This window comes from Drosophila guanche, unplaced genomic scaffold (assembly GCF_900245975.1).
Source record: "Drosophila guanche unplaced genomic scaffold, DGUA_6, whole genome shotgun sequence".
NCBI classification, from domain to species: Eukaryota; Metazoa; Arthropoda; class Insecta; order Diptera; family Drosophilidae; genus Drosophila; species Drosophila guanche.
Genome location: NW_022995744.1, coordinates 8,840,062 through 8,865,312, shown reverse-complemented (window position 1 = coordinate 8,865,312; position 25,251 = coordinate 8,840,062). Strand labels below are relative to the sequence as shown.

Below are 25,251 nucleotides of genomic sequence, written 5' to 3'. Positions count from 1 at the left end.
CCGAAAGATGATTCAGCCTGAAGTTCCTTTAATTTATTTCGCACAGTAAGCCATCTCCCCCTGTTTCTCTCAGTGCATGGCTTTGTTCAACGCATTGATATGCAAATTTTCAAATACGCTTTTGCATTTCACTCTCTCTCCTTCTCCCTCTCCCTCTCTCTCTCTCTCTCTCTTTGGTTTGGTTTGGTTTTCTTTTTTTGTTTGTTGGCAGGTTCCGTGTTGTGTTGCCTTTTTGGGGCTGGACGTTTTTCTATTTTGGCACCATTTTGATTGCCATGAATGAGTAACGACCGGAAAGCTGTTTTTATGGCCAGTGATAGCAGCCAGAGACAGTAGCAGCAGCAGCAGCAGCAGCAGCAGCAGCAGCAGCAGTTGCATCCACAACCACATTGAAGGTGGGCCACAGAGACCTGGCCATACGACGGACATAAAGTTTGAGCTCCCTCTCTCTCGGTTGTGCTATCAGTGAGCGGCTGATAAGCGCGAAGCAAATTGAAAACGGCGCCAGCATTCGAAAGGCGTTGAAAATGGCAAGCGGCGGCAGCAGATGATGAGGGAAACCTGGCAATTTAGTTGATGGATTTCTGTTAATGGACCTGCCAAAAAGTGTCAAAATTACTTTAAGCCCAGGGAAGGGGCACAAATGATTGTTGCAACAACAAACAAAAAATGTTAAATAAATTGCTGTCATTTGTGGGTAGTGGTTCTGGGCCTTCCTCTCGGCAATCATTGTGCTTCGGTTTTATTTTGTTTCTAAATTGAAATTGCAATGCAAACAATTTAAATGGGATTTGCATAAATTTGTGAGAAATTTTGTCATTGGTCAAGGGATCCGGAAACTGGAGTCCAGGATGCACACACCAACAAGGACCCAAGGCCCGAAAACTAAATCGGTTTTGTGTGGCTGGACAAATCACTTGTAAATTGAATTAGTTTCCCCTCTGCAGCTTGCAACCCTTTCAGGACACACCAACCACTCCCACACCCCACACCCCACACCCCACCCTTCTCCAGAATTCGAATTTCACGCATATGTGCGTTTATACAATTTGCCCAATTTTCAATAATAACCGAACAGAACTCGGCGAACAGAACACACACGCAGAAAACACAGAGAATACAATCACACCATGTTGCATGGGTGCGAAAAGCGAATCAACATAAAAGTTGCCGATATAAAAATATGATAAAAACACGAAGGTAAAGTGAGGGTTTCCAATGGTTGATGGAGACCATGGCATGCTCTAGCCCATGGAGAATAAATTCCTTAAAAATATATCTGCAATACCATGAGATGGCAGTCTCCTGAACCTCACAGCTAATGTACCTCAGCACGCATTTGCTTCCCTGAACAAAGGACAGCCCAACCACAAAGGGTTGTGGGAATGAGATCGTGTTTTAAGTCTTTTTTTTTCTCGCCAACTACAACTCAATTATGGGTGGGACACACACTCGCAGCCCACAGGAACCACCCACACACATGACTTGACAAGGTTTGCATTATGTTTGGGTGTTTTTTTTTTTTTGCTTTCTTTCTGTTTTGTCCGCTGCTGCTGTTGCTTTTTTTATGATAAGTAGCCGCTGGCTATGAAAAATCCTTTGAAACCCGGACACAGACCCACACCCAGTCCCAGACCCATCACCCAATCAACATCCCACACACGAAATCACGAACATTTTCCCTCATCAATTTTTCGTACATGATTTGCGGGAAAAGTGTTATTCGGGGCTTGGAAATGAGAATCGAAGCCGCTTAAAGCCAAAGCCAAAGCCGGACCCCAGAGTCAATGTCCCGGCCATGTGTCGGCTTGTATCTTTTTCTTTTTAATACCCGTCACATGTTTTGACGTGGTCAGGATAAAAAAAAGCACCATATTCGTTTGGTTTCCACTTTTTACAATTTTTATGGTAATGCTGTAAAAAATACAAAAATTTGTAACAGTCCGCCAGAGTGCAAAAAAACAAAAAGTGAGAGAAATAAAGGATAATAATGTAAAAACAGCAAAGAGAATTCGCAGAAGCGTACCCCAGGCCGAAAAAAAACGCACACTTTGATGTTGCTTTTGTTTTTTTGGGCCAACAACGACTTTAGCCCCATTAATAAATGCAAATAAAATATGTTTAAATTGCATTATTAAAAAAAAGGTGCATTTTGGGGCATCGTTAATTTATATGCAAATACATTTTTGATAGCTAAAATGTCACTGCAGTTGCCGGCAAATTTCCTTCCTCTTTTTTTGTTGTATTCCCTTTCAGGTATTTAAATTTTATTTTCTTTATACATATGTATAGAGGTATTCGTGTGCATGTATTCCTCTTTTTTGTTGCGGTCGAACCATGAAACGAGCCCCATTAATTTTGATAGTTCCCATATGCCGGCCAGATATCCTTTTGATGGACACACTGCGGTCAGCTGGGTGCGGAGGAGGGACATTTACTTTGACATTTCATGGCGCTGCCATGGCAATCGTAGGATGTGGGATATCCTTTTTTTTTTTGCATTTGATTAAACATAATTTTATTAGTCGAATTTCATTAATTTTGCAGCTTGCGCGTAATTTAATATTTATAGTTGGTTGGCCTCGTTTCTAATTAAATGCAAATATTACGATAATTAAAAGAGGCTGCGGAGGGGTAGCACCGGTTCGATGACCAATTGCCTTTTGTGATAGGTTTAAGGGCAATGCCAATCTTTAATAAATAATACGAGTGTCCAGTAAACATTTCAGAGTCAAAATCAATCCACAAATCCATCGAATGACTAATTTTTGCTGCTCCTCTGCCGCACAAAAGACTCTGGCTGACGCCTAATTCACTTTTAATTAACAAATCCCAGTCAGTCCGGACCAGAAAACTTTGTTAGCAAATGAAAAGAAATTCAATTAAGCTTATTTGAGCGTTAAAAGCCAATCACGTCATGGGGGCCGGCCAAAAGCACAATGCAGTCCCGCACAAAAGGCCGCAACGATGGCAGTGTCCTGATGGGTGGTGTGGGTTGTGTGAGGACTAAGGAGGCGACAGCCGAAACAGGCCGGAGGACAGTGGAAGGGTTGCAGCGACTGCAGGCTGAAGGCTGAAGGTGTCGCGACGTCGACACATGAAGGATGCAGATGCAGATGCGTAATCGGAGGTTGGAGGTTGCAAATCCTTGCAATCCGTGACTTGAAATCGCAGTAAGCCGACGGATTTTGTCCGTCCCTGAGGCGTTTTAAATGCCTCTTTGCCTTTAATTGCAATGGTCAACCCTGTCGCACTCGGACTCGGTCTACCCGCACAACCCTTCCAGGGGGGGTGGGTAGATAAATTGCATTCGATGTGGGCTGACGATGATTTGCAATTTGCATTTTGCAATTTCTCCAACTAGTCTCTGGCTCTACGGTCTCTGTCTGCTGTCTCACTCTATTCATCCTTTGGTTTTGGTTTTTGCATACCAATTAATTAGATGCGAATGCAATTTTAATTACAGTCAACGCCGATGCCGATGCCGATGCCAATGCCGATGCATTTGCCAAATTGAAGTTGAAAATTTATGGCCAACACTGTTTCGAAAGAGGAGAGAGAGAGGATGAGCGTGTGTTTAGTGTGTGTGTGGGCTAAGTGGTCAGTGGTGGCAACTGTACTTCCATTTGGTAACTGAATTCCAACTGTGTTTTGCATTGTCGATTGGGACCTTGATTGATCGCCGCACAGTCAGTCATCAACCTCATCAGGAGCCAACATCATCGTCATTTACTCATATGTATACGTCAGTCAAGTCAGTCGTGAATGTAAGCAAACATGATGGCGGTCACGTGTCGTCCTTGTAAGCTTCCCCGAGCAGGACACGTGTTCCATGCCGCCGCCGTCGTTGTCTAGAACATTTGATTTTTTTTTTTACTCCTGCTTCTCTCTCTTTGCTTTTTGTGAAGTGCCCAAAGGGGGTGAAACGTGCGCCTCGGGTGGATAGGTGGAAGCTTCTGTTGATTTGGTTATAGTTTATATTCTCCTTTTTTTAACCCAGGCTAAGCCCATAAGCATGATTTGATTTTCGGCGTTTTCTTTCTTTGCCAGCAGCACATTAACGGCTGTTTTCACTCATCAACGCTTTGGTAAGTGTCGAAATGGAGTGGGATTCCAAGGGGCGCTCTAAATATATGTGTGTGTGAATGGAATGGGTGTAGCTAATCAAGTTGGGATCCCTTGGGAGTTGTCTTTTGATATATTTTACGCACATAACACAGTAGGAAAAACATCATTCAAGCCAGCTAAAATAAATAGAATTAATTGTCTGCTGTCGTTACAGAGGCATGTTAATTTAGCAGCGCTCTTACAGCAAATGAAAACGAAAGTGAGAAGCAGATCTGCACAGCTAGACTCAGCCGCACACTTTCGCTTTCGTTCTCTGCTGTGTCGCTACAGGGGCATGTTAATTTAGCAGACAGTTAACAGCAAATGAAAGCGAAAGTGAGAAGCAGAGCTGACCTACCTCAACTTTGTGATCTGAACAGCCGAGCTCGGCGCTACACACTTTCGCTTTCGTTCTTTGCTGTTTTGTTACAGAGGAATGTTAATTTAGCAGAGAGATGGCAGCGACCGAAAACACGAGAGATCTACGCAACTACTCTCTTGCTCGGTCACACACTTTCGTGCAGCGGCCGATCTGCAAGCCGAGACTTGACTCGCGTACGCTGTTCTGCTGAAACCCACTCACCACCCACACCACCCACTTACGTTCTCTCTCCACGCGCGCTCTCTAGCGCCAAATGCAATATTCGTTCATTGCTGTCGCTCTCGTTTTATTGAGTGCTGATTTCTGCGGAGATTACTGCATTTTAATTACCGCTTGCAGTTCTCCCCCGTCCCACATTTAATGCGGCCAATTAATTCGTATGTCTAGGGTTACGTGCGCCAGCTCAGCCACAAGTTTAATCATGTCGCGTTGTCAAAAATCTTTAAAATAGTGAAAAAAGTATAGAAAACTATAGAAAAAGCCGAGTAGCAAGTGGTTTAAAGAAAGATCTATGAAAACACGGGAAATTAAGAAAAGTGTTGAAAAGCTTAAAAGAAGTCCAAGAAGATCTAGTGAAAGCGGTTAGTCTTTTAGACTTTTGTTTATATAATAACTTTTATATTATATTTTACTGTTTTTATTATTTATTTAAAATATTTTATATTATATTGCATTTTCTATAATTATATTCAACATATTTATTAATTTTATTTTATATTTCTACGTATGTTGTTTTGGTTTTTGTTTTTTTGTATTAATTTAATTTTTTTTTAATTCATTCAATTCGTTTCCGCTTTCGAGTATTTCTTTTCTTCTCTGGTTTTCTATCTCCATCCACGTATTATTCGCTTCTGTCAAATTAAACCCATTATTATGACTGCCATTAGAAACCCACTAGAGCCACGCCCGACTGTAAGTCACTTGAGATCAACCGATCACCCTTCTCTCAAACAATATGCAAGGTAGGACCATGGGATATGGAACCCTTACTTAGAGCAACGAAATCCATCAAACCCTTGAAAACGTTTTTCAAATGACTTCATTTTGTAATTTCCAATTGAAAAATTGCATAAACCTAAATGGAAAACGTGTCTGCCCATCCTTAGCTCTTTCACGCACCAGGACAGGGTTGACAGGACCCTTGAAAGTGCTCTATAGAGTGCGTGAGGCGCACGCACAAATGCCAACAAACAATTGCGAAACATTTACACAGACACACGCCAAAGAAGCACAACGAAAAACATAACACAAATTCGTCAAAAATCAAAATCGAATCACACAAAAATAATAGAAGCCATTGAGAGACAGTCAGCGTCTGCCTGAGAATGGGAATGACTTTGACACCCCCGGGCGCATTAGCAGGACACGCGCCTCGTGTCCCAAACAAAGGCTGAATTGGCAGCCGAATCACAAGTAGAAACAATCACAGCCACAGCTAAAAAAGTAGTGGCAACAATGCTGTCAGCGACGACAAACATTAACAGAAACCAAACAGCAAATTGCCCGAATCTATGCCGGCCGTGGAACGTGGCTCAAAGTACCCAAAGCCCCGACGACCGACCAACCGACCGCCTGCCGCCAGTGTTTGCACAAAAGTTTGCTCGAACAATTATTACATTTGTTTAACTTTCCTTGAGAAGAGGCACGTAATGGAGGAGGGAGTGGGCAATTATTTTACCCAGCAGGAGGCAAGGCATATTCGACAGGGACCATTAGAAATAAGGCAAAGCCGAGTCATAGTGGACACAAAAGCTACGGTTCGGAAAGGCTCAGAGAAGTGAGGTTTAAATATGTTTAAAATAAATTCTTAAAAGTATAAAATCGAATGCTCTCTCCAACCTTCCAGGGTATCCAAAGAGTCTTCCGTTTACAAACTTTAGTTCAATTTCCTCTGTTTATTGTTCTTGTCGCCGGCATACACTGCCAAAAACTCTGCCATTGCCATCGGCTGTCGAGTTGATTCAAGGAAAACTCTTCCACACAAAGGGAACGGGCGGAGGGGGAGGAGAAGCTGTTGCTGATTCCGCTTCTGAGAGCAATTCCCGCCCAGAAAAGGATTCTCAGCCGCAAATCCTTTACGTGTGCCGCGCAGAGACTTTGTTTTAATTGCCACGAAAAATTGCTCATACGCTTGATTGCTCCGTGAAGAAGTCGCGAGTTCCGGCTGCCGTTCCCAGTATCGCATCGCGGTGGCTGCCGTCGGCATTTGTTTGGTTAGAGGTTTTTTTTTTGGTGTTTCTGTAAAACTTGTTGGCTTCTGCTCGGGGTTTTTGGCTTTTGTTTTTGTTTTTACTATTTGTTGAAGTTTGGGTCCTAGGTTTTTTGCCCAGTGACCGCGCTCACTGTGGTGGCGACTGTGTAAACATTTCACTTGCAGAAGGCAGCCTTGAATAAGCAAAGAAAAGGGTTACAAGAGCGATGTGTGGGTTGGAGAGGGTTATGGGAGAGGGTGAAGATTACTTTCATTGCAATTATCATTTTAGTTTGGAGTTTGAGAGGTCCCAGTACTGAATTTAGCAGAGATTCTTCTTCTATAGATTATTTCTAGTTCCTCTTACACCTCTGGAACACATAACCCTTTAAAAACACTCGGCAAATGCAAGGGTTAAGAGCTATTTATCAAAAGATATCAAAAGATAGATGGGGTGTAAGGAAGAGCAATCAGCAAACCCTCTTTACGTCCCCACCCAGGCCGCTCATCATCCATTATTGTAATTGCCTGGCCACCACTTGGTCCCCATCAAGCAAATGGCTGGACGACTGGCTTAGGCCGAGAGAGAGCACTTCATAAATCAGCTTCAAACGGGCAATTAATCATATCACAGCAGAGACACATACGCACCACTCATATGGACGCAAGGACAACATTTTATATAACACCTGAGCAAAAAGCCAAAACCGTAACCCCGATTCAGTACCGCAAAATGTCAAAATACATTTTACACACAGCCGTGGTCAAAAAAACAACAAAAACAAAAAATTATGCACAGCAAATAAGCCGCAAAACCAAAAATTGGCTGCCAAAATCTGGCACAGCGTCCTAATTGATTTATGAGGGTTTCCGTGGGGTTTCCGTAAACCCTCTAAAAGACCTAACCCCAGGAATACCCCAAAACTCTCAAACTCCCGAACTCTTTTTGCGCTTGAAATTAAGCTGAAAATTACGCAAAATAAATGATATACGCAAATAAATTGAAATTTATTGAGTCCAAATGTTGTGCCTGTGTGTGATTTTGTTTTGTTGTTTCCATTACCATATGTTGCACAAATACTCTGCAAATATATGTGTAACTGTGGCATAGGGTTTTTTGTGTGTGTGTGTGCCTGGCATCAGCTTGGGATATGTAAATTCGCTTTTTGTGTTGCAAGGTGCGGCTGGTGAACGAGGGAAAAACACATTGCCCTGCGGATTTTAATTAAGCCCAAAAAGGAGTGAACAAATAATAGAATTTAGATGGAAACGCACCACAGATACCACTTGATAAAAAGACATAATAATGAGCCAATTAAATTTACATTTCAATGTATAAATGTGCCTCTTTTATAACTCCTTATAGCCAGAGTCAGCCAGAAATCTTTGTTACAACAAGTCTGCCATGCCCTCCGTCATGGCCATACCCTGGTTCAAAGGTTTGCAAAAAAAGGGGCCTCGGATCACACCACAGTAGCCTTCTCATAAAGCTGCCACTGAACATGGACATGTAACGGGATTAATGCACTGTTTTTCCCACCCACTTTTTGAGCACCCCTTTGCCATCGTCTGTGGCATATGGCGGCCCTGCCACAGATTGGCTTTCCATTTGATTTGCATTGCATTTAATGAAAAATTATTTTCAAATTTGTCTGTTTAATCGTGTGACAATTGGTCAAATGGTCTGTCCCGCTCTCTGTTTGCGTAACCCTGCGACCCGACCGACCGACCATTTGCAAATAAATCAAAGGAATTTCGTGTATTTTTTGCGCGTCCGCCCCCCCGGTTTTGGTGTTTAATGATTGGTAAGCTTTGCAATTAGGAAATTAGTTTGATTTTTAATTAACATGCGGTTACGGTTTTCCATGCCAAAACCATTTCCATTACCATTTCATTTGTTTTTTTTTTCGGGTTTGTTGGTTTTCCCTTTTGTTTTTGGTTTTTTTTCGTGTAAATTAAGCAAATCATTTAATGCGTTTTTGTGGTTAGAATTGTTTTCCCTGTTTCGTTTATTTCTGTGAGTGTGTGTGGGTTTTTTCTATATTAAATTTCACCCGCTGAGATTTGCATTTAATGAGCTTCTAAGTGGATTTTAATTTAATTAATGGAACACTGATTTTTTCTTTTAATTTTAACCTTCTTTTTTTTTGTTTGTTGGTTAGATTTATTTTATTTGTTGTTGCTGTTGCTCATTTGAATATTTTATTGTTACAATTTGTTTTGTATTTGTTCGTTTTTGAGTTCTAATTGAGTGGAGATGAAAGCATAAGAGTTGTGGGGGAGTTTCAGGGATATCTATTTCAAAATGAAATGAAAAGGGTTCAATGAATTTAAAACATGCTACAAAAGAGATAAGAACGACTTTTACTATGAAACCTAAGAGTTGCTAATTATATGCCTATCATTCAATCATTATTCCTAATTAAACACTCAATAAAAAATAATGTTAGCCATCATACTTTTTCCCACTCTCAAATGCACATAAGAAAATCATTTTCCCAGCTCAATTCAGCGCAGTTTTTTTTTCTTCAATATTTCCTTTCCATTGAAGATTGAAGTACGCCCACTCATTAATGATTACCAGCACGGCACTTGGATTAAACCTTTCCTTTCTGATTATCTTGCGCCCCTTCCTTATTATCCTATAAATCTACGCCATTTAAGCCTTTTTTGCCGCCTTCGCTGCTGTGCGCCACACAGAATTCATTTAACGAATGCATTTAATGAAATCTTCTTTTGCCTGGGCCAAAATCTAATTAGCTTTTGGGGGCTTTGCAGGAGGAACTAATTACAAGGATGCAGCAGCAGCAGGAGCAGCAGGAGCAGCAGCAGTAGACGACTTTCATGTTTGATCCTGTACAAATTAACAAATTGTATACGTTTATTAAGAGAGCAAAGCAAACGGAAAGAACCCACAAAGCAGCAGCACACAGGGACAAGGAAAAAACTTGCAAACGTCATCGAAAAAGTGTTCGGAGACCGAGGGCCACACAATTGCGAGTCTTTGCTGCCGGGGCTGCTGGGCTGCACTCAAGTGGCTTTATCAGTGGTGTGTGTGTAACCACAGCTAACCAGGACAGGACTGTGCAGGATGTGGTCGGGGATATCCTTTACAATTTTTTGAGGCAAAAAGCGAAACGCCGAATGAAAATTGCATTCAATTGAGCGCATTTATTGTTTGAATTAAGTCATGAGGAAAATTCCATTAGAATGGCAGAGAAAACTGCACTGCGAGGCAGCAATCCCGGTCGGTCGGACGGATGGGTGGGTGGTTTGGGGTGGCATTGGGATTGGAAACGGCAACCTCGTGCTCCGGTTTGGGGGCGTGTTGCTGCAGCCCCGGCAGACACATGTGGCGCATTAGACGGGCCTTTGGCATTAAATGGGATTTTATGCAGCGACTTTGGTGCTCTTGTGCCGCTTTTGTCTCGAAAGCAATCAGCCACATTTAACTCTGTTCTGTTCTGGTCTGGTCTGGTCTGGGTGGATCTTCCTCCCTCATATTTTTGTGTGTGTGCACCACCTGCAACATGCTGCTGATTGACAGCTCTCGACTGCAATTTAGAGTTGCACGAACAAAACAAAATGCTGCACTTGATTAAGTCTCTGCATTTATGAATCGGAAATATGATGGGTGCACAGCAACGACTAGAAGTTACTCTATGGCAGGATATGAATGGAGATTTTCTTGCTTATTCTTTAATGTAAAGTCTGTCAGTGAATTCATCAGAATGATTTCAAGCATTTTTTAGCAATTAAATTTGCAGTTATTTCTTGCAACTGTGCCATCAATGTGGCAATGCTTGTAAAATCAAAGATTATTTCTTGTATTTTCAAACCTTTCAAACAACTCAAACTTCAAAGCCAAAATATGTCCCTGAGTTAAGCTTGAGGAAAAATGTGACATTGCAATGTTATGATTGGTTTCTGTGTTCAGTTTTTAATTAGTTAGGCCGAGAATGACACACAAAAAGGCTTACCCACAAAGGACATTGAAAGTAACAGGCCCCAGAGGGAGCTGGCATTCTGCATTGGCAAGAGTTAATTAATTTTTCAGCCGTAGAAAAAAAACAACCAAAACCCGAAAGATAAACTACAAAAAGCCAAAAAGGAAATGCATTTATGCTGGGCAGATGCGAGTGGAAGTGGAAAACCGCACACACACACACACTGAGAGAGTAGAGGGACAAATACTGAGTCACAGTTGGTGTTGGCTTGTGATAGGACGATAAAGTTTGTCCAGAGGAACTCCCTAACCCTATACCCCCTCGAGTCCGAGTTGCGAGGTCCGAGCTCAACCACATTGTTTGCCATACACTTCATTTATTTGGAATTAGACCGGGCACTCGGGCCACTCTGCAACGCTCAGCTTGATGCACTCGAAATTTGAATCCTTTATGAAGCGTGGCAGCAACAAGGACCCAGCTACACACACACACACACACACACACACACACACACACACACATGCTCATGCATAGATGGGGAAGTAGCCTCGGACTCGGCTCCTGGGTTCAGTTTTGTGCATCAGACCAAAAACCATTGATTGTCATCGAATAGCCTTCTGCAGAAGCAGAAGAAGAAGTAGCAGCAAACGAGAGAGAAAGAGTAAGGACAAAAGCACGATGGAGGCAACTCTCAAGCTGCTGCTGCTACTTCTGCTACTCCTGTGTGTCCCTGTGTCCCTGTGTCCTCTGCTGCTTAATAGTCAAAGTGTCCGGGTTCCATTTCCACTTTTGCCTGCACTTGGCAGTGCCTTTCCGCCTTCCTGCTCCCTCCACCCATATGGGGTTTACGTGTTTTTGTACATTTGTTACGCTACACGTAATGCAATGTGTCCCCGTGTGTTTGTGTGCAGAGAGGACACTCTGTCCGTTCCCAGTCCTTTGCATCCTGTGCACTTGATAAATCTCTAATGCCACTTTGGGTGTGCCAACCACACAACCGGACAACCCCTCGGACTCCACCCAAACACCACAACTCACCTCAGAGTTGGCCTCATGTGTGGGGAGGACTCCCTTTTGAGTAGCTCTCTCCCTGTCTCTCATCACCATTCTCTCGTACTCCCATTTTCAGCATTTGTGTAATTTCTGTTGCTGTCGTTGTCTCATGTCCAATTCCCCCGCACCGCTCGGCATATCTTTTCTCTTTCCCAGTTCGATTATTAAACGTTGGAAATTTTGTACAAATGTTTTGGGGTCTGTGCCACCTGTGTGTGTGTGTCTCTTCTGTCTGTACCTGGTCTGTCCCTGAGGTGCTCCATTGATGATCCTTTCGGCCAATGTTTAATCAAAGTTAATTCGAGGTATTGTTGGTCAATTGTGTGGTTTTCGGCTTAATACTTGTCCAGAGATGAACAAAGTGTATTGAATTTTATACGAGAATGCTCATGGCTGGACGAGAAAGGAATTTTCAAATTTATTTTGGCTTTTCCACTGAATTTTGAATTTGATTTCTTAAATTTGAATTGGCTTCTAAGAAAGAAACCTTCCCTTTCAACTGCTCACTCACTTTTGACCATGGGTACCCTCAATCCCTGACGTAATCCATCCCCAATCAACCCTCCCTGCAGCCCCACTGGTAGTCCAGATGCACCCTAATGAGCTTTTCGTCAGTGTCGCCTGTGTCGCCCCCAGTGCGCTGCCTAATTCCTTAATTAAAATCGAAGCCTACTCACAGGAGGACACAACATTGGTAAAATCCATTGACTGATTGCAATATTTCACTTTTAAGTCACAGGCAATGCCGTGACTCTGCCACGTCGTCCTGGCCATAGTGTCGGCAAAACCGGGAAAACAAACAAACAGAAACAGAAGGGAACGAACTGTACGCAGGGACTTAATTTGTATGATCAAGTGAACAGAACAGAACAGAACAGTGAACAGGCAGGGAGGTGGCGGTGTGGTGAGGTCCTGGCGACTCTACTGCTGCTGCTGCTGCTTTATTAAAAAGGACACTCGGACACCACAAGCATCAAAACCTGTAATCTGTGCAACAAAGTTGCAGCTGTCCGCACTAAGAGTGCACTAAGAGCATAAAGGTATATGGAATTTATGAGAATTTTGGAGGGTTTTGGCAAATTTGTAATAGATTGAACTGATTGTGTGAAATGAGTGGAGGTCAACGCTCTCTGAGGAAATTAAGGTGCTTATATGGTAATAACAAGTTTTAAGCTTTACTTATTTCAATGTTTCTTTAGTGTTCCTTCATGAAGAACGAAGAACTCCTCAAGTTTATTTTGCATCATTAAAATCCCACCAAACTCCCACTTAGAGCATCCAATATTCGTTCTGGAGTGATTTTACGCTTTTGTTCTTCTTGTTTCGAAATGAGATTTGCCGTTAGTCGGCACCACTTGACATGCAGCTAACCAAATGAGCTGAATGGAACAGCAGCAGCCTTCTCCCCCCCGCACACTCAACTCAAACCCAAGCACAAGCCTCTGGAGGAAACCTCCGCTTGGGTGTGGGGCGGAGAGGGAGTCGGGTCAGTCTCGTTGTCGTCGCCGTCGCCGTTGCCGTTGCGTCGCTTTGGCATAATAAATTAACAAATTTGTCGGCGTCTCTTTCGATATTCGTGCGGCGCTGACAGGACGATGGGCCGCATCCACCTGTGTCCACTTTTGTTGTCCATTTCGTTGCTGCCAATCATGTCGGATTAATAACAGCGAACACACCAACACACACACAGATACACATACAAGAGATGCTTTATTCATGGCAGCTGAAGCATTCAAGTAAAATGGCAGCTGTGTCAGCGTCAACGATGCTGTCCCAATGTCTATGGACTGTCCATGACTGTCCCACTGTCCCAATGTCCATGAGTGTGGAGGACTGTGCTGTGCCGCCTGTCCATTGCACAATGGGGGCGGCCAAATGACGCGTCGCAGGTTGTCCAGTGCATTACACGAGGGACGGGGAGAGTGGGGGAGAGACTTGTTGGAGTTGTAACGGACCTCACATCTATTCTTCCTCACCCAACTCCAACCAGAAACCAACCAACCCCACTACCATCTCTTTGTGTTTTAATTGTAACGGGCAGTCGCATGTTTCGAGTGCATTTTGTGTGAGGTTCCGTTACTTCAACTTCAACTCTTCCGCCTCTTCCCATTTTTCTTTCTTTCTTTCTCCCTGCGGTGTCCTGTCAATATTTTTGCGTATTTCATTGTTGCAGTCCGTACTCGTGTTCCCCGCCTGCCAGTCCATTTGCTCTTTTTACTCTTTTGTTGTATGTGAGATTTATAAGCGGAGTGGCGCTCGCACATACCCATACCCCAAGCAACCGCAACATGTTGCGGCTCACTCCAAACACTCCAAACACCCCAACGCCCCAACACATTCACCTGCTGACCAACCTGTGGCCTGGAGCCTTACCCACACATTCATCAAATGTTCGACTGCTGCCAGAGTCCAGTTCGGGTTCACTTTGGTGCTGGCTCAGCATTTTGCTTTGCTTTTAGTTGGTGCATTCTTTTTCGTACCCAGCACGCAGAGCGAGGGTATACACCGGTTCGTCCAGGGTTTAGCAGAAAGGCTGTCAGTTATTTTGTGAATTATCCTAGATAGCAGAACAGCAGGACAGACTGTCCGTTAGTCTGTGAATGTTCGAAGGTATCGGAAGACTGTCCGTTATTCTGTGAATGTTCCAAGGTATCGGAAGACTTACCTTACTGCCTGGAATGCCTGAATTAGTGAGCATTCCCAAGTCGTATACACTATCATATACACCTCCTTTTCCGTGTCTGTGTGTTTGTCCGACAATTTGGTGAGGCGTCAGTTTTGGCACCTGCTGCTGGTCGCCTGTTCCTCTACTTCCGTTCTCTAAACCAAAAATTGACCAACAAAATTGGACAATTTTTTGTCGCTTCTAGTATTTCGGTTTTTGTTATTTGTATTTATTGTGCCACATGTGTCTCTTTGGTCGAGTGCTGTGCTTTTTTCGGGTATTTTTCTTTGCTTCCTTCGGCTCTAGGGGGGGAAATTTAATTTTGGCTCTGAAGCGCGTGACATTCTATTTGCGCTGTGTCCGGGCCATGACACGAATTTGTTTTGAAAATTGAATTAGATTGGCCTGCAGACCGGCAGCCTGATTTGATTGCACTTTGTGGCAGGCAGCGTGGCATGGCATGGCATCGCATGCGTCCAAAGGAATTTTTTCCTGCACTCGGCAATTTGATTAGCTCGAAGAGTGATGCATAAATTATTTCAAATCATGCCGCATCCGGGGCCACTGGCTTTCAATAGCAACTAGTTAGTGGCTTAGTTAGTTCATGGGCGTGCCCAATCGAAATTGCTAACTGCAACTGGGTTGGGAATTTTTTGGGGCAAAATTAATTTGTTGTACGGAGCTTTGGCTTGTGCCAATTTTATTATGTTTTCAGGGGAAACAAAGTGTGACCCTTTTTATAATAACAATCAATTATTTGGTGCTCTTATTATAACTAATTAGGACGGCAATATTATGTAAACATAATTCAAATTTGCAGCACAACAAATTGGGGCAACACTTCAAAAATTATATATTAAATTCAATATTTATATTTAATCTGCAAAGCAAAGGTTTTACCAGTGTAACACAGAAAAGCGTTAAGTAAAGTCTGGACTTTATAAAGTAAAGTCTGTACAATTGACTTCAACTTTGGGCATAAAGTTGTCTACATCTATTTTTGTAATCTCTATTTATTTGATTAATTTTGATGATTGAAATTAATTGCAATTCCACCTTTCTCTGCTATATTATTTTATTTTTCATTGCCGCATCTCTAAAAAATTTGTCATCGCTGGTCCACTATTTTTTTTTACAAAATGTTTGGAATACAAGTTCTGTTGTTAAATAATTACAAAAAGAGAAAGACTTTTACTAATACATATAAAACGCTATGTAAATTGTATAAATCGATTCATCGAACCTGCCGAAACAGTTTTACCCTGTCAACCCCATCCGCACATACCCCTGCAGCCCATTTACATAGATACGTCAGTATGTTCGAACCGTCAACCGACTGTAAACCGTCAACCCTGTAAAAATCAAAGTGAATTTCGTTTTTTTTTTGTCATCCGCGAATTTTATTGCATTTTTATCGCTCCTGCAGCAAAACGGTAGAAGATATGCGAATATTTTGCACTCAACCGTCACTAATCATTTCATTTAACTTTAAAATTATATTTATGAACTTTTCTGGCATTCGACATTTATGACGTAGGCTTGAACCCGACGGACAGCTGTTGGCAGAATTATTCTGGCCCGGCTCCGGCCCCGCACGTGCCTACAATTTTATGATTACTTTTCTTGGGCATCCCCTGTCCCCAGTCTATGGCTAATTAGGGTAAAGTCGCAAATTTGCCTATTGAAAAGTCGTAAAAATGTTGTGCAATTTTTTTTTGCATTTCGTCAGTCGTAAAATTTGTAAATTTACATAATTTAATCCTAATTTTCTATACCCGCTGACAGTTTTTTTATTTTATTTTTATTTTACAACCTGATATCGTAAAAATGTAATAGGCTGACGACTAATTTTGAACTAATTTACATAATGAGGTATGGAGAAAAATGTTTACTGTATCAAATTAACAGGAAGTTAAGCTCAAAGGTTCATGAACTTTAAACTAATAAGGATTTTCATTTTCATTACAGGAAACCCAATACCAGTGGATCATAAAAAGAGGAACCACATCAACCGAAATCAACTTGCATCAACGAGAGGTAATGCGTTTGGGTAACGCTTTTATTTTGACTAAAACTTAATATATTTCTTTTTGTAAATTCACGAATTTTCGGTTTGCTAAAATTAAGTTTTTAAACTTCCCCCACAATCGAAAACAATTGAAAGCCAAAGGGAAACGAAATACCGAACTTATATCCTTCCGATGGAGGGGAAATTTGCATTTCCTACGCTTTTGCATGTGGGTAAGACCGACCCGCGAGCTATGAAATGACTTTTCCAATCTGTCCCCGTTTGTGTTGAATTTTCCAGTTTATTAATTCGCCAATTGACAGACTTATGGCAAATTGAAAACAAAAGCGCGAACAGCGCGCCAGAGGGAAAAAGGGAAATCGGCAATTCAAAATTCGTTATGCATGCTGCTCTCCTTTGCAGTGTGCGAAAGAGAGGCAGCAATGTAGAGAGAGAGAAAGCGAACAATGGATGCAATAATAAAAATCAAGCCCGCAACGAATTTGTGCAATCAGCTGGAAATTATTTACATGTTTATACGAAATTGAAACAACAAACATAACGCACTCGGGAAACACTGCAAAAAATTGGTGTTAGAGAATGGGAATTTTAGGAATTTTATGTTTGAAGATAGCTGGAATAGTTGTATTTTTTTGAGCTGAGAAAACCCTTCCATGGAATAGGGATTTTTTAGAATTATAGCCTCCGAATGAAAATTTTTCTTTGTTTCACTTTCCGCAATACAAATTCGCAACTAATCAATCAAAGTTTAGGAATAGTTTGTCAAAAATCTATATTACTACATTTTCATTTAATTCAAGTTCGTAAATGTTTGCAGTGTAGCAGGAGCGCCCTGAGGGCACGAGCCAATCTCTTTCGCTCTCTTTTTCTCTCACCTCACCATGTGTTGGTTGTCCACCTTCTTCCTCCCAGCACGTACAGGCGTCTCCATAAAGCGCCCTCAGATTTACATAGAAAATGTCGCACAGATCTACACCTCCCTTTTACCGCCACTGTCGTTTGGCTCTTGGCTGGGAAGGTTCGAGTCATAAATATCACAATTAATGATGCAAAAAGTGCGAAAAGAATTTTTATGTGTACAAATTTGCATTGTTCGGCGAGTCCGTGCCCAAAGGATGTGCATCTGCATATGCATATTTTATGTGGGTTTCACTGTACCTGTGGAAATGCGAGAAGCAAGCAGTTTTGCCTGCCAAAAGTCTGATGCGAAAATGAGAGACTGGTTGAGAGCTGAAAATGCTTCTCTTAGCTGCCCACAAATTCTCTTTAAATGGATTTTAATGTTTGGATCCTTGGCATCGCATCCTTTTATTTCATTTCGAATGCAGCTCCACCTCCGTCACTGATTTATAACTGGACCAATATGTGAGAGAGGCCAAGCAAGCAACCAACACTTGGCGCTGCCGAGAAGAGAAAGCATAACAGGAAAGAGAACATCAATTCAGGCAATTTAGTGCCTCCTTGGCTTCTTGGCTTGCATTTTCCGACCGAAAATAATTTGAATGAAAACTCCATTACGGCTTCCGGGTGTGTGTGTGTGTGTGTGTGCTGAAGAGAGTGAAAGAGATGGGGGGTGTAGGGAGTCTGGCGGCAGAGACTGAACGTCGCCGTCTTTGGTCGGCGCCAGTGATTCATTCGTCGAGTGACCGCAAGGCGGGCGGTACCCAGGCAGGGTAGTGGGGAGTGCCAGGCCACATGGCATGCTCCCACTTGCGGCTTCGACTGCTGCTTAAGTGCACACTTTACACATTTCTCTTTTATACTGTGGCTTCTCTGGCGCCCTGCCTCTCTCTCTCTCTTTGTCACATAAATCGTATTCGTAGCGAATTTTATATATTTTCTTTTTGTTGAATACCCTTGAAGAAGGTGGATAGGTTTGGCTAAGGTATTGGCAAGGCAGAGCAGAGGGATCTGTTGTGGCTTGACTCTTGGATCAGTATCAGAGTCCGAATTTTCTTCTATAAGACTTTTCTTTTGCAAAATTGTTTACTTTTTATGCCGCCATTGCAGAGCTTTAGGTCTGACAGGGTAGCTAAAGCTTCGACAACATTCTCCCAGCATTTCTTTCCTGGGTGCTCATATCGTTTCGCTTCTGTCTCTCTTTTGTCGCTCGTGTGCGTGTATTTATTTTGCAATTTGCATATTTAATGACTCTTACATGCATGTCCGTCCCTCTTTCCATATGCAAATGATCGCGTTGCCCCCTGTCCCTGTTCCCCACCGTGTTGCTGGAGCGAAGCGTGGCCCAATGAAATGCGCATTAACTTGGCTTAAACGTATTCAATTATGCAATGCACTTTTGGCCATCAGTGAGGGAATGCGCTGTGTGTGTTTGTGCTGCTCCTCTGATAAGACTTCTTGCGAAAACTTTGGCGCTTCACTTAATTGCTGTCATTAAATTTATGCACCTATGCCATGCAATCTTATCATAATCAGGATACCCCCTGCCTCCCTAACTCCCTCTTAAGCTCACACACACTTGCGTTGCCATGCGTTGCATCTCCTTCTCCTCATGGACCTCCTCCCCCCTAGCGCGCACAATGCACACTTGAGTAATTTCAACGCGGATTATACTAATTAAGCGGACCAATAGCCGCAGCGCGAGGGATCGTGCGTGGAGGGACTCATAAGCCACGACTAGGGGGAGGGAATGCTACACCTTACACGGTTTCCCCTTTCCATGTCCGTTGTTGTCTCATGCTCTGGTCAGGTGCGTGCTTCCGCTGTCAAAACTCAAAATTCATTATCCGATTAACGCTCGCATGCCGCAGAAAGCCTTTTTGGCTGTCACAGTGGGAAAATAAAATGATGATAATATCGAAAACCAATAAGTTGAGCCTAAAACAGCTATTCTAAATAAATTCTACAACCAATTTAACATTTTTTGACCTATCTAAATCTCTACCTGAGGCAGAAGTTCATAAATGGAAAGCACATTTGTCTAGTATGATTAGACATGTGATCAGATATGATCCATTAATCTTTAGATATAGATAAATATAACTGAAATTTGAATTTACGATTCAAGAGTAATGGATTCGCCCATTTAAATATCTCTAAATTTCTATGGTAACCCAATTTTTGCTTCGGCTCCGTTCCACTGTCGAATATCTTACCCCAGCACTCGAAAATGAAGATGCCGCAGGGTGATTTATCCCATTGCCACGAACGGAACGGGGCTGCCGTTCGTGTGTGTCTGTCATGTTGGCTTAAACAAATCATTTATATGCAGCGTTTGCAATTATTTGCACTTAATTGTGTGTTAAGTGCCTCAGACTGGGATGCTGCAGCATAGCCAACATGTCCGCCTACTGGTGTTGTTGTTGCTGCTGTTGCTCCTACTGCTGCTCCTGCTCCTGCTCCTCCTCCTGTTGTTATTATTGTTGTTATTGGTGTCGTCGTCGTCGCTGGTTATTGCAGCGGAAGCGATGTCCGTTGATTGATATCGCATTCAGGCGTGTTGAAAATTATTTGCATTGATAATTCGCTGATTAATGTTTGCTACCGAATCATCAACAGCGGCAGCAGCAGCAGCAGCAGCAGCAGCAGCAGCAACGGCATCATCATCCCCATACAATTTCTACCCATCCTTCAACAATGATATCATTGAGGCATGTCCTGGGCCGCGATTTTGGTCGGTATGTTGTTGTGCGTATTATGCAATGCCATGTTGTGATGTAATATTGATGGGCTGGCTGTCCACTACGCTGACAGTCAGTCAGCCAGACTCTCTGCGTGTGGCTGCGGTCGTCGGGGCTTTGCTCTGGTTTTGCGTCCTGTTAGGGTAGGGCTGGGCTTGGGCTGTGTGGCAGTGTTTATTGGATTTGCTGAGGTTTTTGCATTAATGCTGCAAACAATTAAGTGAAGCGTATTAAGTCGGATTTGGGGCAGCCGAAGCTATCGCCACTAACTAATTTATGTTGGCTCATAATCAGTGGGTGGCCTTCCCATCACACGCTTAAATTTGTTACGGTACGTTTTTGTATAGATTTTATAGTTATTCAATCCTCATTTTGTATATTCATTACAATTATAGAAACTGTCTAATTCTGATTCGAATTAAACCACATTTTGGGCTCTAATCTAATTCGTTTTCTATTATTTTTGGTTCATCTAAATGTAAAATTAATTTATATTAACAAGCCATCTTCGTTCCTTATTAAATATTCCATTTCCCGCAGAATTTACTTTGTGCCTTGCGCAATCCACAAATGCGAAAGGAAAATTTGAAAATCATTAGGAAAACATCATAAATAACAAATCAGCTTATTAAAAGCGTCTGCATTTGGTTTGCTCTCCGTTGTCTGACTATGTTGATGGTTTTAGATACTGTCTAAACGAGGCAGCAGCTCTTGGAATAATTATTGAATATAAATAAATATTTCTATATATTAAAGATATCATTTTTAAGGCCTTCCAAAACCTGTAAATGTCGTAGATCTCCCCTTTAGCTGCTGTCTAATTTAGCCAGTACTTAATCATGTTTTTTTTCTGCGCTTAGCTTTAAGTTAATCTTGCGACAAAATGAGGCGACGTAGAAGCATTAGCAGAGCAAACAAAAGCTTCCTGTGTGCCGCTCCCTCTTCTGTTTTTGGTTCGATTGGTTCAGTCTTTTGGTTAGAAGTTCAATTGGCTTCAAACGGAACTCTTTGCTAATTTATTGCGTTTTAATTCATATGCAAAGTGGCAGTGGATGTTACTTTTTTTCTGTCAATTTTTGCTTTTAATGTTCCTGGATAAATAATCCAATATGCACAACAATGTGTGTGTGTGTGTGTGTGTGTGTGTATTGAGAGATGAAGGGCGACATGAAAGGGAAGAAGACAAATCCAGGGAGAGATAAGGCAGCCTTGGAAGGAGTATTAGCAATTGTATTGAGGTTCTGGGCTGGGGGGTTTTGGGGTTTGGGGCTTCTACATATGAAGTTCCTCTTTGGCCAAAATCTAATAAAACTCCGCAGCAGGATGTCCTCGCTGGGAAATTATTTTTTATTCATGCATTAAATTGTTTTGACTTTGGCTCCGATAGAGATCAGGATGTCGTTTCTGGATTTTCTTTATGATTATTATTATGCCATACCATTTCCCACTCCCACTCTGGCTTTCTCTTTCCCCTCCATGCTAATCAAATTACCAGACGTGTGTGTGTGTGTGTGTGTGTGTGTGTGTGTGAGGCAGGATCTCCTTGGTTACGTACGTAACCCCCCGCCCGAGCAGCTGAATCATTTCCCAGACAGCATCACCTGGGTTGGGGTTGTGTTGGGGCAGAAGCCTGGAATCGCCTGCAGCACAAATATCAAAAATAATTTGTTTGACAATAAAAGACGATAAACATTAAAATTATGTGCAAGAGATTTTCTTTTTCCTCTCTTTCCTCTTGTGTTTTTTTTTCTCCCTGGCTTTGCGTAAGGAAAAACGTACAAAAAAAATTATGACAATAAAGAGAAAATTGTAAGCTGGCACAGGACTGAATTGGAAATGCTCTTACGGGTATTTAGGTATTATAATAATTATTTGAAACTTGATTTTTATAGCAACTCTATGGATCAGAAGTTTATTCAATTCCATTACGATTTATTAACCCGTCCCACAACAGTCTTCCTGTAAGAATACCCTTACTCGAACATGCTTTATGGAGCAACCTAATGACTGTACCTCACCTCTTAGTTAGTGTATCCAGCAAAAGAAAAGACATAAAAAACACAGAGACTATAGCAGAGGGAGTGGCCAGGCGGGCCACACAGCAGCGACGTCCGTTGTCAACGCAGTTATCCAGCCACTCCTTGTTGATTCTGGCCTCAGGGGGTGGCACTCTTTGTGGGGGGGTACTGGAATAAAGATCTCTAATGATTAGTCCGCTAAACTCACTCGTAAATTTGTCAAATCGCTCAAGTTATGCGAATACCATTTTTTTCCCCTTATCTCTCTTGTATTTGCATAACTCTCTCTCTCTGACTCTCTCGTTTTGCTCCCTGGGGGCAGCGCTGCTGCTGCTCCTGTCGCTGCTCTGACCAGCTTTTTATTTGATTATTAAATTAGATTTTTTTCTGGCTTTTCTTTTGCTTTCCGACTTGCACTCGCACTCTGTCCTCATTAAATATTTCTACGCAATTTTTCCTTGTTATTTTTGCACTTTTCAGAAAACAGGGAAAAAACATCAAAAAGCGCGTGAAAAGTTCTGCTCAGCAGCGGAAAATATATTGCTCGAAAATTGTTGCCAAGTTATTTTCTCGTTTTCGTTGTTTTGCTTTGACAATTGTTTGCCATATTTTTGTATGCACTTGCACGAGGGGTATTACGATATTGAAAATAGGGTTGTGAGGGGAAGCAGAATTTATATATTTATTTACACAATTTTTTGTTAGAAATACTTTTTTCATTATATTCAAACTAAATTCAATCAAATCTAATTTAAATCCGAAGAATGATTTATATATAATTATTTTAAAAGATATTTATATTAGCAAGTGTATCAGCAGCATCGGCTTTTGAGCCTAGATAATCATTATTTTTGTTCTGTTTATTTTATACATTTTTCTTTTGCTGCATTTTGAAGCCAAAGCTAACGAAGTCTCTTTGTTTTTGCCTTCCGCTGCTCCCATCCAACCACCGTGCGAGGGTCGGGGCTGTTGCTGAGTCTCTGTTTGTTGCAACTTTTCAATTGTTTGGCTTCTGTCATTACCTTTGACATTGGTGCTGCCAACTTGTTGTTGCCTTTTGACTGTCGCCGCCTTTTGTCTTTCGCGCCTTTTGTTCGTGTTCTCCCTGTCTCTCTCTCTCTTGCTTTCTTCCCGTCTCTGTTTATTCGCACTCGGCAACTGCTTTGATCTGCTTTAATTGTAATGATGAAGTGCAAGCAGTGCCTCTCATCTGCGGTAGGGGTTGGAGTGGACTGATGTGGAGCATTGAAATCAATTGAATTGTTCGAAATTTCGTGGTAATAGCTCCGCCCTCTCTGGATTCTTATTGGAAAACTTCCTGCTCCTGGAGTGGTTAGTTCCAGACCAAAGGACACTGATCAAATACCCGTCCTATGCTCTATTTATGTTTACTCCTTGCAGCTAAATGCCTGACACACATATTTAAACTTTGTTTTTCCTCTACTGAAGAGTGCAAGCTGCATGAATCCTTCGTGCAACCAGTTTGAGTGCACTTCTCCGAGTGCACTTCTTCACCTTGACCCAGATAGCAGATCCCAGATACCAGTTGTGTGTGTGTTCAGCCAACCCCTTTGCGGGAACCCAAGCTAGGGAAAAACAAATCCCTATCCCTAGTTTGTGCTTCATGTTTTTCTAGTTCAACATATGCTGTGGCTACGTGCTCAAAGATGCAACATATGCATGCAACTCTGCTCAAAGAATGACCTTGAGCAAGAGCCTCTAGCGGCTGCAGAACAAGAGATTAGGGATTAAAGCTGCCATTTGGCAGAGCTCTGCTTCCACTTAATAAAGCACACTAATGATGACCACAAATCCAACTCAAAGTAACTCCCTGAATCCAAACCCAGAGCCAGAGCCCATCCAAATTGAAATGAATCTGCACTTGAGCACGTTCCTCCGACTGAAGCAGCATGAGGAATGGTGGACCACTTCTATGAGTAGTATTAGGGCAACAAGAAAACCTCTAATTTATTTTTAATAATCTCGTTTCGAGTGCTCGCAAACATTCTGTGTACCCCCGAGTACAGAGAAAAAAGCAATTGATTTGCTTAGTAAATTTGTGTGCTTTCAATTAGGTTAAAAAATGCCTCTAAAGGCACTCAAATAGCCACAGATCTGAGTACATAAATACTCGTATATGTATGGTAGATGATACGAATTTTTGTTTGTCCAAGGAAAGTAGTTGGACTGGGGGATAGGGCTTCGACTAGGCAATGCTGCATACACCCCTTGCATACCCTCCACTAAGATTTCCCTCACAAAAAAATCAGAAAATATCATGAAAAAATAGAAATCTGTTTGTTTATGGGTCACCTTACCAAAACCACTTCACCCCTACCCTACACACATGCACTCGAGCTGTGCTTTCTCCACTTTCTCTGCGCTGAGGGTAAAGGGTTGCTGAAGGATGAACGATGGGGTATCATGTGTGGAAGCCAGTGGAAGCAAACAAAAGTGCAAATTCCCGGGGGGACATTTGATTGAATTCAGACAGTTAACCGTCTCGTATCGTCTCGTCTCGTCCCATAATGCGCATTTCTACAACTTCCCAAAATGAAAAACCCACGAAAATCCTTCACTTGCTGCTTATCTGCCTGGAAGGAAAATATACAAAAAAAAAAAAAAAAAAAATAAAATTATAAAATTGTCTTCGGGGGAGTGGGTAGTTGATTTGGCCAAATGTTATTTGTTCTTTGCCCAGCCCTGATTGATATTATTATCGATTGATTGATGGCTTCGATGGACGGCGAAAAATCTTCTATTTGGATTTTAGAAAATTAAAAAAGCAGCTTAGCAGCATCCTTAACATCCTTTCACCGTATTTGCCTTTATACAAAGCGTATTATAAAATCGGGAGTTGAGAGATTTCTGTCATCTACTTTATTTTTTTTTTTTTGCTTTTGCCCGAAGGCCTTTTTACGGGGGCGCCACGCGACATTTTTCCGCATCGATTGTATGACAGTTTCCGTGGGTATGCTGCAGGGTGGAGGAATATGAGGAATTATCGAGTGTCCTTTGTCTGGCAAAAAGGCTTTGATCTCCGGCGAGAGTTATGGTTATGGTGGGGGAGGCTGAGTGATATTTATTATACTCCTTTTGAGGTGGTAAAGCATTCTCAATGATTGTGCGAGTAAATTATGGTTATTAGTGGTGGAAAGAGTTGCGAGTTAATTAGGCTGTGTAGCGCGTACAAATACTAAACTATGATCAGTCCAATT

The 25,251-nt window shown here is 42.1% G+C and overlaps 1 protein-coding gene across 1 annotated transcript in view; it reads right to left on the bottom strand.

Moving 5' to 3' along the window:
* Window positions 1–14,123, bottom strand: part of LOC117580540 (cell death protein rpr) — a 30,178-nt gene extending 16,055 nt beyond the window's left edge. The window contains exons 1-2 of the mRNA XM_034267134.1: window positions 14,054–14,123; window positions 12,601–12,619 (exon numbers count right to left, since the gene is read on the bottom strand). Of these exons, the coding sequence (XP_034123025.1) occupies window positions 12,601–12,619; window positions 14,054–14,123 (89 nt within the window). The remainder of the gene's footprint in view (window positions 1–12,600; window positions 12,620–14,053) is intronic.
* Window positions 14,124–25,251: the final 11,128 nt, after the last annotated feature.